Below are 14,137 nucleotides of genomic sequence, written 5' to 3'. Positions count from 1 at the left end.
TGTTAATAGTTGATGTGTATTATGTTAAAAGTTTATGTTTATTATGTATTATGTTAGATTATGTGTATTATCTTTTAAAATGAATATGTATATTTTGTTATATAATTATGTACATTCATGTATACAATTATGTGTATTCTAGTATAACATTATGTACATTCTTGAACAGCGGGTTTTTTTTTTAAAGAAAAAACTACTGCCATTCACTGGGGTGGGAAATTTCAAAAAAAAAAAAAAATTTAAAACGACGTCGTTTTGCATCTGGGTGCATAGTGCAACGCGCGCCGTGGTGTAGGATATAAATTGCCTACATTGTGCGATGATTGCATGCAATTTTTGGGTTGATAACTTTGATTTGTTTGAAGATTGTGATGGCCTGCAGTAATTATAGTATTTTTTTTTTTTTTTGAATGCTACTGACTCTATTATATTGTAGTATTTGTTTAAACATATTTTCTCGATCTAATGAAGCACAAAGAGTCAACAACGTCTTCACTGAGGCTCGATCTCATGACCTCCCGACGATGGCCTTCAGTAATTATTTATGCCTTCATTTTTTTTTCGTATTAGGGTATTTATGCTTTCATTAATTTCTTGTAATCTGCTTTTTCTATTTTGTTAACTTTTTTTTTTGTTTTTATTTTTTGTATTGCGTAATTCTAAAATTTTGTGGTAATTAATAAAAAAAATTCATATTAACGTTATTATGCTATAATAATTAAATAATACACATATTCTCCATGTAATTCCAATATAGTCATCGTTGTAAATGCACATACTCATATACTTTGGTAGCCCCTCAATTGCACTCACATCCCATCTGATACAGATCCATCCATAAAACATCAATTCAATTACTCATCGATCATCGATTTTCAATTCATCTATATATATAATTAAAAAGAAGTAGATGGACATATATATATATATATATATATATATATATATATATATATATATATGCATCAAGAGCAATATAATTAATGTACATTTAAGACTTCAAGTTCATTACCAAGCTAGTATGTACCAAACAATATAATCTCTAAAGATACGGTCGATGTCGATTGATAGAAAAAGTTACCTTAAAAGTTGATTGAGTTCATCTAAATAAAGGGGTTGGACCATGTTGAAATTCAGTTTAGCAAGCTCAAGAACGATATAGTTGTTGAAATCAAGCATTGATAGTCATATTTGAGATTAAGATGGGCATCAAATGATCAAACCTATCAACTAGGCCAGTAAGCCCAGTGGCCTTATACACAAACGTGTAAGATTTTCCCTAATAATATATATTATATATTATATATTATATATTAGGGCCTTAATTAAGTGGTGCAAGTTGACTAGGGTTTAAGTGGTCTGGTTGGACTTAATAACTAGTAGTTGTTAGTCAACCAAACTCTGTGCCTAATATAATTCTGGATTGATGGGATACAGGATGATTGATGTTAGCACATTCAATTTTCAATCCTTAGATCAATTTTGGACATTATGGTCTATGGTCCGTAACTGAATGTGCTAACATTCAGTTACGGTACTCAGACCGCTCAGTAGATACCAATACACCATCTAGGGTTCTGAGTCAGGTCTGAGCCAAAACATGGCTAACGGTCTACCGTTAAGAGGCAACACAACAGGAACAGGTCTGAGGCAAAACATGGCTAACGGTCTACCGTTAAGAGGCAACACAACAGGAACATCAACTATGGCTGGAAATCAACACGGCTACGCTTCCGCAAGCTATCATACGAGGTCAGGTTTCTCCAGGGCCGGCCCTGGGGCAAGGGCAGGCTGGGCCCTTGCCCAGGGCCCATGGTTGGGGAAGGCCCCATCTTATCTCTTATACATATTATATATGTATTGAGTATAAGTAATTTATATACATATATTTTATATTAAGGTGAATTAGCTTAGCTGGTAAGATATTTAAATTTTAACCTCCTTCAATCAAAGGCCGGTGATCCAATCCTTCCCTTTACATTTTAGAATTCCTCAACTTTACTTCTTTACTTATATTATAATGTATCTTTTAAAAAATTATTTTTAATGATTTTTTGTGTTTAATACGGAGTAGTATTTTTAATGTAGTTTTTAAATATATCAATTTTCATAAATTTATACTAAACATAATATGAAAAAAAAATTATATTAAATATATAAATTTTTATATTAAAATTTTAATGCAGTTTCTAAATTTATAAATTTTTATATACTTATACTAAACATATTATGAAAAATTGAATTAAAAAAAACTTCAATCAACTCATGTTAACCAAACAAGACACATAAAAATAGGACGAAGGGGGTTATATGATATATTTTTATATTGAATTATGAAAAAAATTAAAAGATAATTTACTCCGTACATTTTTATGAATATCTAATCAATGTAATATAGAAGTTTCTATCATGTGTCATTGTATTCAAATTATTGTAAAAAAGTTTGAAATTTATCTAGTTAAAAGAAAAAGTATTTATAAAAATCATATAAATATAGAAGATGTGTGATTTATAATATGCTTTATATTCAAACTATTTTATCTAGATAATTATGTTTCATATCTTTTTGAATTTTTTTATTGCGTTTTGAAATATTTTAATTTCTTTCTCCTAGTCAAAAAAATATTTTTAGCTTCACAAATGTTTGTAATTATTGTTTTATAAATTTTTAATAATAATTAATTTATTATTTATTATGATAACAATGTTATTGTTTATAAGTTGACTCGATTTTAAATTATTTATTCATTTTTATAAACTATAATAATTATTTATTTATGAAGGCACTTATACGATTATTTATTATTTTACATTAAGGAAAGCACCTAGATTTTTTTTCATGATTATTATTGTCGCTGTAAAATTGTTAAAAACTTGTTAATCTTATTTAAAGTTATTGATATTAGTAATTTTTTTCTTATTTAAATTAAATCTTAGGCATGAAATATATATTAACCGGGGCCCATTTTTTTGTCCTGTCCCGGGCCTAGAAAATGATTGGACCGGCCCTGGGTTTCTCGTATACTATTATTCAGTATTAGTTAGATTATTCTAGATCTAACAAAACGAACAGCCACCCTATGCCAGAAAATGAAACGATAGACATAAAAATTTTGAAGTGGGCCGATAATATTATTATTGAGATTAATTATTTGACCAATTCAATTAATTTTCCAAGCATAATTTGACTAACTCATATTATATATTTGAATTTAAGTAATTATAATTAAATTTAAACATATAATAATAAAATTACGAACGTTGACAAAATAGTGTTAAGATTCATTTTTGGCAGAGTTTGAAAGGAGGCGGAGTAAAGTAAAGCTTGTACAATATATGAAATCGATGACTGCTGAGTTCACCATACCCATATGGAGGCCGGGTAATGTTAGTGTACACTACCTTAATTGCAACACTATATATACTACAATACTGTAATTTTCAATTTGGTGTTTTGAGGCATTTATTCCTGTTATTCCCATCTGCTTTTGTTTCTTTACTAGGGAAAATGAAGATTTATATTTTAATTATATTTCTAATAAGTGATTTGCCATATACATAATCTGTATTATTGTGTAATATATTTTATAATGACACATGCATATACAATTGTACAAAACTATGTAGGAATTAAAGGGCAGGCAAATTAAACAAACATAATATATCATTGATAAAATAATATAATCCAACACATGACACACATACATATATATAATAACTAATAACCCAAACTCCATTACATTTAACATGCCCGATCAACTTATTAAGCTAAGGAAAACATATATAACATTATTAGCTAGAATGATGCATATATATTTAAGACGTACTTATTATAGCTAGGTAGCTTAGCTTGTTGGTAGGTATTAATTAATTAAGTATTGAATGGAAGAGGAATGGGTTGGAAAAAGAGTGAGCTAATTCGTTGTTTAGTTATACCATCTGAACAACCATGACCATCTCCATACTGGTAAATGCATTGAGCAATCCTGGCCGCATTCATTGCCGTTCTGATAAAATCTCTGGAGAACTGAGTATCCATCAATATATCTTTGTTCATTTTCTTCCATGTTGCTTCGATCATCTCGCACATATATTTGCGTGCATCTTCTTCGCAACACCCAGCTGTTTCGTTCATGTAGCACTGGATTGATTTCGGAACATCACCTCTCGCCATTTCATCCTGCAAATGCAATATAATATATATATTATATCCATTTGAGAACATCATTAATATATATAATTTGTTTGCTCGTACCGCAGAGGTTCCCAAGTCATCAGCCAGGCGAAGGATGAGGCTGGGATGATGGTTAATAGCAGGGTATTGGAGAAGAAGTTGCAGATCTTCCATTTTAATGGGGTCCGCCATGGAAACATAAGCTTGCATCATATTCAGTGCACCAGAAATTGACACGATCGCATTCTCCAGGTATTCGTTTAGCCATGGTTTCTGCCCACTGTGGTACCATCTTGCTTCCACCAAGTATGCTTTACACAGCTTACCCCACTGCATGTTAATTTCAAACTAACATTATATTCAATTCATTCCTACAAATTAAATAATTCAAACTCCAATCCATCTATATTTTACACATATAGATTCCATAAGATGAATACAAATCTTAACTGATCTATACTATACAATACAATACAATATACTACTTCCTCTTCTATCCCATTTTACCTGCCTTTTTTTTTTTTTTACTATTCATTACTCACACTAATTCTTTATTCTCGCTTAATTATTTCACTATTGGAAATTATGGAATTTTCGACCACCTGAAAGTTATGTTAAATCAAGTCAAAAACCTTGTTCCGACCATTTTTGGTATCCAGAAAAACCTTTGTTGCTATTTCCGACCACTTTTGCTTTCAACTTGATTTAAGATCACTTTCAGGTGGTCGAAAATTTCATAATTTCCAGTAGTGTTTTCTTTAATATTTTTATGTATTTTTAATTATGATTTTTTTGGTGTTTAATGTTATTTTTAATGTAATTTTTAAATATATAAATTTTATATAATAATACTAAACTTATAATGAAAATTTGAATTAAAAATAATTTCAATCCAACTTCATTAATTGAACCAAACATATAATTAATATATACCGTATCGTACATGTTTTTGCACGTAGGGGAGGATGTTAACTCCTTTTTCTTGAAGAACCTCATACACCATTTCATTGCCAAAGTTCAAGAGGGCAAGAAAGCAAATTTTAAGGTTATTGTTCTCCGGAAGTTCCTCAATTGCATTGATATCCCACCTGAGAAATAATCATAAGTAAGAATTAGTTTGATAGAGCTTATATCTTATTTTAAATTACAAATAAATTCTATAGTAAAATATGAGGAAGAGTTTAAAATGATAATTTATTTTAAAATGCTAACCAAGTAACGTTTTTAAAATAAATTATTAGTTTTAACTTTTTTTATATTCTTATTAAGATTAATTAAAAAAATATGGCATCATCTATGTGAACCAATCAGAGCCTAAATAATTATATATTATTGATTAATTAGATTTTTATTAATTACTTTCAAAAAAAAGATTTTTATTAATTAGTATGAGGCATATATGCATGCCACAGCAAGACTATATATATATATATATGAAGAACTTACCGGTGGATTGCATCAGTCAAGATTTCCAGTTCAGCTAAGGTAGCATATGCATCATATACATCATCAATCACAGTAATTAACTCAACAGCCTTGGTTGAGAGCTTTCTCAAATATGCAAACTCAGGTTCATAAGAAAAACCAACAGCCCATAGAAAGGCTTCCGCAAATCTACTCCTTGCGAAACCCAACTTTTCTGCTAGATTTATATTTTCATGCCATCTGCATCAAGATCGATATATCATATATATGATGGAGTAATATATATAATTATTAATGTACATTAATATTTAAGTTCAATTAATCATTAGCAGTACTATATATATACATATATATATACCTTGAAAGTTGTTTGAGTTCATCTAAATGAAGGGCTTGGACCATGTTGTAATCCAGTTTAGCAAACTCAAGAACGATAGAGTTGCTGTTGTCTGTTTTCTCATATACATCTATGAACCACCTTGACTCCAGTCTTTGCATCCTCCAATGAAATGGCATCTCCAGAGCATGGCTAATCTGCTCGCCCAGCTTTTCATCTATTATTTCTTGTTGGCGGAGAGCTTGTTTGAGGTGATGAATGCTAAAGTCTTTGGCCTTTTCCAAAACATCTTCATCTTCCATGCTAAGGTACGAAGCTTCGTACAAACTTAACACTCCTTTAATATCCCCACAAACCTTCACATCAAAACTCCCTTCCTCACTCATGAAACTCTTGAAGATTTCTGCAACATACAAAATATATATTAACTCTTGGTTAATTAATTAATACGTACATTATGCACTTAATTACCATGGGAAATTTGGAAGCCTTCTTGTCTCAACAACCGAAACAGTAAAGCTGTTTCGTACAAACTATTGCCATTGTTTTGGTGCTTATCAATATGTACGTGCATGCTTGCCAGGATGTTGTTTATTTCATGAGTAAAATGACGCGACAGCCCAAGTCTTTGAAGGGCATCAATAAGCTCCAGTTGCTCCAATGGCTTCGTCCCACTACTTTCCAACATTGCCCTCACACTTTCCTTCAGCTTTGCAGCTTGCTCCAAGTATTTTTGGTCCTATATATGAATTTTAATTTGTCTTTCCATTTAATTAATATATATAATTTCAAATATAAGTAATAAACTAAAAATGGGATATATACATATATATATATGTTAATGCCTTAATTTACTTACCAGATAGACACTAGTTTGTGATTGTATAAATTCATCGGTCCAGACCTTAGGAGCATAGTTTCCAGATCTCCTTTCACTTTCAGCCATTTGATGAGACATAATATATGTTATATGGTATGTGGAAGCTAAGATGAGAGAGAGTTAAGTAGCAGTAGGTTTCTCTTCAACTTCACTTGAATTGGTGAGTATGTAGTAGCTGGGCGCAGGAAGGGTATTTATATAGAAAGGAAATTTTCTGTTTGGCTCGATCTTGTAGTTTAATTAATTTCCTAAAATAAGACTTGGATCCATTACTATTGCCACAAATTACACCTTACCCTACATTATTGTCACTGTGCCCACTTTTATAATGTGGTGCATGTATGTCTTCATCATAATATAAATTGCAATTCTTTGGGAGTCTTCTTACTTTTCACATTCAATCATATCCTTAGCCGCCAATGACGCTGTATATATGCCCATATCCGATCCAGTACTGGATGGGATATCTATTATCTGCGGACAATGATATCTATTATCAAATACGGAGTATCTAACTGTAAACTAAATATAATAATATATTTTAAGCCTATAACAGAAACTAAAAATCTCCATCCAATTATTTGATTAAATGAATGATTCAGATTATTTTGATTTTGATATTTATTTTATTTTAATTTCTTATTTTACACTATTATATTATTTTCTTCCCTTAAATACATATGAATTTCGTTAGTATAAACTTTAGTAACTGGCTATTCTGTTAACTATTTATTATTATTCATTGATTTCTATAAGAGATGTCTTAAAGTTCGAACCGAATCCCAATCAGTGTTTGCATAATTGTTAGACGACATATACTACAAATATGGTAGACAGTATTAAAAAAGAATTCTACTCCATCACTTTTACAGCAAATTATTGTGTGGACCATAACAAAAAGTATATTTTTAATATACTAAATGTACATTATTTTAGAACAAAAATAATGTACATCCCCTGAATACAATGTACATTATTTTTGTACTGAATGTACATTATTTTACAGTAGATAAAATATGGTCCACACAATAATGATTGCACTTTTACTCCCTGACGGTAATAACGTTACCGGTAAATAATAATAACGATAATCTAATAGCGATGTGTCAGAGAGACAATAGTGGTATTGCTCTAGTTCTTAGTATAGAAAGTACAGTGTGTCTTTGCTAGCTGAGGAGATCCCTCTTTATACTTAGAGTCCCAACGGTAACAACACGGACATAAATGAGGAGCCTGGTCTTTAAGTCTCTCTCATCAATGGGGGCTTCAATGCTGTCTTCAATGTCAGTAAAGGTGGCACCTGTTGGAATTCCTGACCGTTGGAGTCTCTATCCGTTGGGTTCCCATGTGACGCTGAGTCAAGAGTCCATGCCCATTTGTGATCCGGGTCGGGTGCCAGCCTATTATCCTGTCACCAGTCCCCCCTACTCCTGAGTCAACGGATGTGTCTGGGTTGACTTGGGAGTAAAGTTGATTTTATTCGATCCTGCATAGAATTCTGCTTGATTTAGAATATGTGATTTTATTTTCCAAATCCCTAATTTGCCTTCCAAATCACTGATTTAAGCTTTCCAAATCCTTTCCTGCTTCACTTTACTTTTTTATGGCCGCCAGACGCCCGGCTCGTCAAGGTGTCGGCGCGGAGCCGGCTGCCGCTCCTCCCTGTGTCGTGGGGCTGGTTCCTCGACGTTTCGTCCATCCAAGTGTCGGTGTGGAACCTGCTCATTAACGCGTCGTTCGCCTGCTGAGTGCCGACGCGGAGCCGGCTCATCGCGTCGCTCCGCCGAGTGCCGACGCGGAGCCGGCTCATCGCGTCGCTCCGCCGAGTGCCGACGCGGGGCCGGTTCGTCGAAGCGTCGCTCATCCGAGTGTCGACGCAGAGCCGACTCGTCATCGTGTCGGCGCGGGGCCGGCGCACGAGACTCGCCCATCCTTTCTACGGGCGATCTCTCAGCTTCCCTTTCCTCGTATCGGCGAGGGCCTCTAGCGGAGGACCCCCCGGCACGCGACTCCGACCTTTGCCGAGCGGGAGCCCCGTGTCCCAACCGTTCCAAGGCAGAGCGGGAGGGCCTAGGTTGCCGTCCGGCCGGTCCGCTCCTAGCGCGACGCCCTGCGTCCCTCGCAGCACGTGCTGCGTCCTGGGCGTCCACCCTCCGCGGGGATTCCACCTCTATTTCCTGAGGCGGGGGCGCTTGGCCTTGCAGTCCCATCGCCACTTGGTTCAGTGCCGCTGCCACTGCCTGCTGAATGGTCGCTTGGAGGTTCACGACTTGGTTCGCCCCTCCATTGTTGGGCTGATCTCGGAGGTTACCTCCATTGTTGAGTTGGTCTCGGAGGTCACCTCCGTTGTTGAGTTGGTCTCGGAGGTCCCCTCCACGATTGTTGGTGAGTAGGTCACGGAGGTCACCTGAGGCGTTTCCATTGTTCACGTTGCGAGAACCGTGGGAGCTGCGGGACGCCATTCTTTCAAGCTTGTTGTTGAAAGAGAAAGGGAGTTGTGTTGTAGCCTGCTTGAGTATTGGATTCAGGCTCTCAATGAAAGCACCAATGACGGTAATAACGTTACCGGTAAATAATAATAACGATAATCTAATAGCGATGTGTCAGAGAGACAATAGTGGTATTGCTCTAGTTCTTAGTATAGAAAGTACAGTGTGTCTTTGCTAGCTGAGGAGATCCCTCTTTATACTTAGAGTCCCAACGGTAACAACACGGACATAAATGAGGAGCCTGGTCTTTAAGTCTCTCTCATCAATGGGGGCTTCAATGCTGTCTTCAATGTCAGTAAAGGTGGCACCTGTTGGAATTCCTGACCGTTGGAGTCTCTATCCGTTGGGTTCCCATGTGACGCTGAGTCAAGAGTCCATGCCCATTTGTGATCCGGGTCGGGTGCCAGCCTATTATCCTGTCACTCCCTGACATGGCAAACAATGATAGTATATTTTTATCATGTGGACCCAGAAAAAGTGTCTACATCAAGAATTTGTGAAAGAGAGTATAAGTTGGGAGTAAAAAGTGAGTCTATATAGTATTTTCTGAAGAAAAATTCACAATCACTATTCAAGAATATGTATTAGCTAAATTTCGCTCTACATAATAATTTGCAAACTATACATATGAGGTAAATTACACTAATCAAGAAGATTCATGTAACGAATTTGACCAAAAAACATTATTTGTTATTTTAAAATTATGTTTAATTGAAGCATGTGCTTGCACATTAATGGTTATATGCTCAACACGCCCCCCTCACATGTGCGGGTCGATTACTCTTGATGGGCTCCAGGCAACACGTAGACCGTAGTCTCTTTTTTTTATCGGACTTTTAGCATTATACCAAATTGAAGCATGTGCTCAATCTCAACTAAAAACCTAAACTGATAGTTAGATTGTACATTAATGGTTATATGCTCAACAGATATCCAGTTAAAGTTAAAATATGATTATGTCCCAAATCAAACAAATTGTAATCTTATCTATATTATTAATAGAGTTAATTCCATTTTTTTGGTTCTAGATTTATAGGTGGCAGTCCACTTTTAGTCCTTTTTTTTCAAAACATCCATTTTTTGTTTTAGTATTATTGTGACATGATCATTTTTGGTCTTCTATCAACAAAACAATTTAAATTTCGTTAAATATAAGGACATTTCGATCTTCAATTATAATTTTTTTCAAAAAAAATAAACATAAAAAATATAGCGACTCAACCTACTTTGTATTAAAAAAAAAAAAACAAACAAACAAAAAAAAAGATCAAAATGTCTTTATATATAATTACATTTCAATGATTTTGTTCACGAAAGATAAAAAATGGTCATAACACAGTAATACTAGGACAAATAAGAATGTTTAGATTTAAAGAAAAAAAAAATAAAAATGGACTATCACCTATAAATCTAGGACAAAAAATAAATTAACTGAAAATTTCTGATTACTCCTAAATTTTGCCACTCACAAATTTACAACTTTATGATGTGGCAAAACCTTAGGCATTAGTTTCTTTTTGTTAATTTTAATTATTTTTTTATTAATGTCTAGGATTTCACCACATTATAGAGTAGTGATTTGTGAGATAAAATTAAGGGTGTGTATCTTGTTAATATATGCATGACATTATGATATTTTGTGCAATAATATTCATCTGTTATCATTTGATCGGTATACATGGAATTAGCGCAATTGTTATTGAAATTTTAACCATAAAGTTTGAAAAAATAAAATTGACCAAAAAGAAATTATACTGAAATACAGTTAATCCCAGGTGTATGCACAACACTTTTCTTAAAATTAATTCACTTTCTCCCAAGAGTATTAAGAGTACGGGTTGAAGCATTAATTTCTCATGATACAATTGATCCTGACAATATATTTGAGCACTCAAATATATTGTTTTCAGCAAACGTGAAAAATAATATTTGAACACTCAAATAAATATTATAACTCTTAAAACATACGAGAAAAATTCACAACCACTATTTTAGAGTATACACAAGACAAATATTACTCTTTTATAATAAGCTACGAAGTACGTAAAATAAACAAAATGCACTAAAAATTGTACAATTTCTTCCCCATACGAAAGGAAGATGAAAAATACATCCTGATTTGGCAAGGGGGAGCAAGACTTAGGGTGTGTTTGATTCGCACATGGAAATCAGAATCGAAATTGGAATCAAATACTTGATACCGGTAATGGATTTTGGTGAAAGTATTTTGTATGTTAGTAGGGTAGAATTGTAATGATTATAAATATTGATGTTTGGTTATGTATTACCTATAATTGAAATAAATGTTCTAAAAATATAAAAACAACAAATCAAGACAATTAATCCTAATATAATAACATCCATAGCACCAATAATATGAACAAAAAGAATAAAAACAAAAATCTAAAAGCATTAATCCAAACTTAAAAATTAGATTACCAATAAGATAGAAATACTCATTTTTAATTAGGAAATAATATTTTTAATTGAAAAAGTAATCAAATCTCATAATTGTATTTAAAAATTGATAAATAAACACTAATTATAATTTTAATTCTTATTCCTACATTCTTAATGTGTAAATCCATGAACCAAAGACAATCTTTAGTTGTTCCAAAATTGATACGACGTATCTAACTACTCCGATTTTGGATGTACCAAAACATTACTATTGTTATTCAATTTGTGTGTGGTCGAATTTGGTGCCACCCATGCATGCGGAGTACTCGGGAAATCAAGCCAAAATGGACAACATTTTTTTCATTTTCAACATACACCAAAAGTCATTTTATTGTTGGATTTTATGGACAACATTTTCAACACCAAATATCAAATCAAATGGCGAAGCAGTCAAGGTTTATTCATTCACCAGTAGGCAGTAGCCTGAGTTACGTTTACCAAAATTAATTATTCGTTTTATATTATTAAATGTTAAGAAAGTGTTTATTTTGAATTTTATATGATTTGTATTAAATATACAATCAGCATTATTCTAAAGTTGAATACTCTTGATGAAAATGTAAATGTATAATCATCACATTCATGTAACATGCATGTAATAAAAAATAAAAATACATATCGTTGCTTGTTCAAACTTGTTAGATAGTCCTAACTGCCCATACAATTCGTAAACTTAAAATTGTGTGAAATGACTTATGATTATGTCCTGAAAATTGAAAATAATAGTTTAAAAGGTCAAATTAATTAGTATTTCATCAATTTGACTAGCATTTTTAATTCTTGATTTAATCTGTCATAGCTTGCCATATCTTTGCTCAATGTCCGGAAGCTGTGAGAATCTGGAATTTACTTGGCATACTTGTGACTAACGTTGCTTACGGTAATATCATTGAGTGGTTTTTTGGATTCATTAAAATCTTGAATGGTGAAACTCTCTCTAAGTTTGTCATGGCTCATTGGGGAATATGGTAGTGTAGTAGGAATGAGCATGTTTGGCTGTGGGTTGTTTTTGATGTGCATGTTATGCTGCGTTGTGCACTCACCTTTTGGCAGAATTGGAACCTGGCTAATTATAAGGACCACGCAGCGAACATTTCAACTGGAATTGAGCAATGGATTCGGCCAACTTATGGGCGCTTGAAGCTGAATACAGACGCATCCCTGGTTCAATGGGCTTAGGATGAGTCGTGCGAGATCATGATGGCACGTTTTTTGCAGCAAAAAATATGTGGTTGACCGGTACTTACAGTATTAATGAAGTCGAGGCTATCAATTTGAGAGAGGCTGGCTCAAGGATACTGGTTTGGGTAGTGTCGCTGTGGAAATGGATTCACAAACTGTTTTTTATTTCCTTTCCTCTTCTTTTAATTCTACTCTTGAATTTTTAGTTGATGATATAATATTAAAGAATTAGCATCATGATAGACGATGTTCAATTCCGTTTTGTTAGACGATCTGCGAATTGTGCCGCCCACAATGTTGCTAGGGAGGTCTTTTCTGAGTCAGGTTGTGGGGAGTGGTTTGATGCCCCCTCCTATGTTTCTTGTAAACTATCTTTCCCGTGATTTAATGCATTAAATTTTTACTCTTAAAAAAAACAAAACTTTGATTTTTATTAATCGTCTAAAATGGTCAAAATAATCATAAATGTAGTATTGTTAAATTTAATAAAACTTTTACAAAATGATGACATTTTGTATATTTAAAACCGAAAAGTGTCATTATTGTGTGAATTATACTATCAAATAATATACTTGTAATATATTATGAATGTACATTGTATTAAAAAAAAATACATTATTAATTTGAATACTAAAAATATATTATTTTATATAATATACTTTTAGTATTATTAAAATATAATTTTTATTGTGGTCCATATAACACTGTATGATCGGACTATGATCCACACAAGAATTTATCTCTCAAAGCTCCGCCCAAAATAATGAGTCTCATTTGGTGGAATTTTCGTGGGCTTGGCACTTGACAACCGTTCCAGTATTTGTGAATCTCGTCTATAGTAAGATTGTAAGAGGTTGGATGTACTTTTCCTCATGGAGACATTTATCGATTCCATTAAATTCGGCAAATTATTGTGTGGACCATGGTCCACATAACCATGTGAACAATAAATACAATATACATTTTTAATATATTATTTGTATATTAAATGTACATTATTTGATAATATATAAAAAATGATGTACTTTCAAATAATGTATTTTATGTATACAAATAATGTACTTTTAGTATATTAAAAATATATTTTTCTATTTATGGTTCACACAGATGTATAAATCATAGTTTATGGAATAATAATTCCAGGATAGCCGATCAAGATTAATGGGTTTCACTAGGCTCTTTGTACTTGA

General features: G+C 33.0%; 1 protein-coding gene across 1 annotated transcript; it reads right to left on the bottom strand.

Moving 5' to 3' along the window:
- Window positions 1-3,839: 3,839 nt before the first annotated feature.
- LOC109169704 ((-)-alpha-terpineol synthase-like) lies at window positions 3,840-6,887 on the bottom strand. The gene is made up of 7 exons (XM_019318583.1): window positions 6,796-6,887; window positions 6,408-6,675; window positions 5,958-6,339; window positions 5,621-5,839; window positions 5,118-5,262; window positions 4,256-4,504; window positions 3,840-4,180 (listed from the first exon to the last, which is right to left on the bottom strand). The coding sequence occupies exons 1-7, from the start codon at window positions 6,880-6,882 to the stop codon at window positions 3,872-3,874; spliced, it is 1,659 nt and encodes a 552-aa protein (XP_019174128.1). The 5' UTR covers window positions 6,883-6,887; the 3' UTR covers window positions 3,840-3,871.
- Between the last annotated feature and the right edge of the window lie 7,250 nt (window positions 6,888-14,137).

The sequence above is a fragment of the Ipomoea nil genome, unplaced genomic scaffold (genome assembly GCF_001879475.1).
Source record: "Ipomoea nil cultivar Tokyo-kokei standard unplaced genomic scaffold, Asagao_1.1 scaffold3321, whole genome shotgun sequence".
Classification (NCBI taxonomy): Eukaryota; Viridiplantae; Streptophyta; class Magnoliopsida; order Solanales; family Convolvulaceae; genus Ipomoea; species Ipomoea nil.
Note: the sequence above shows the minus strand (reverse complement) of the source record. Positions and strands in the feature narration are given on the sequence as shown.

Coding starts and splice junctions, on each gene's coding strand:
- LOC109169704 (XM_019318583.1), bottom strand. CDS start 6,882: ATGGCTGAAAGTGAAAGGAGATCTGGAAACTATGCTCCTAAGGTCTGG. Junction 5,840..5,957: donor GAACTCAAACAACTTTCAAG/GTATATATATAT, acceptor ATCTTGATGCAG/ATGGCATGAAAATATAAATC. Junction 4,505..5,117: donor TCCCCTACGTGCAAAAACAT/GTACGATACGGT, acceptor ATTAACATGCAG/TGGGGTAAGCTGTGTAAAGC.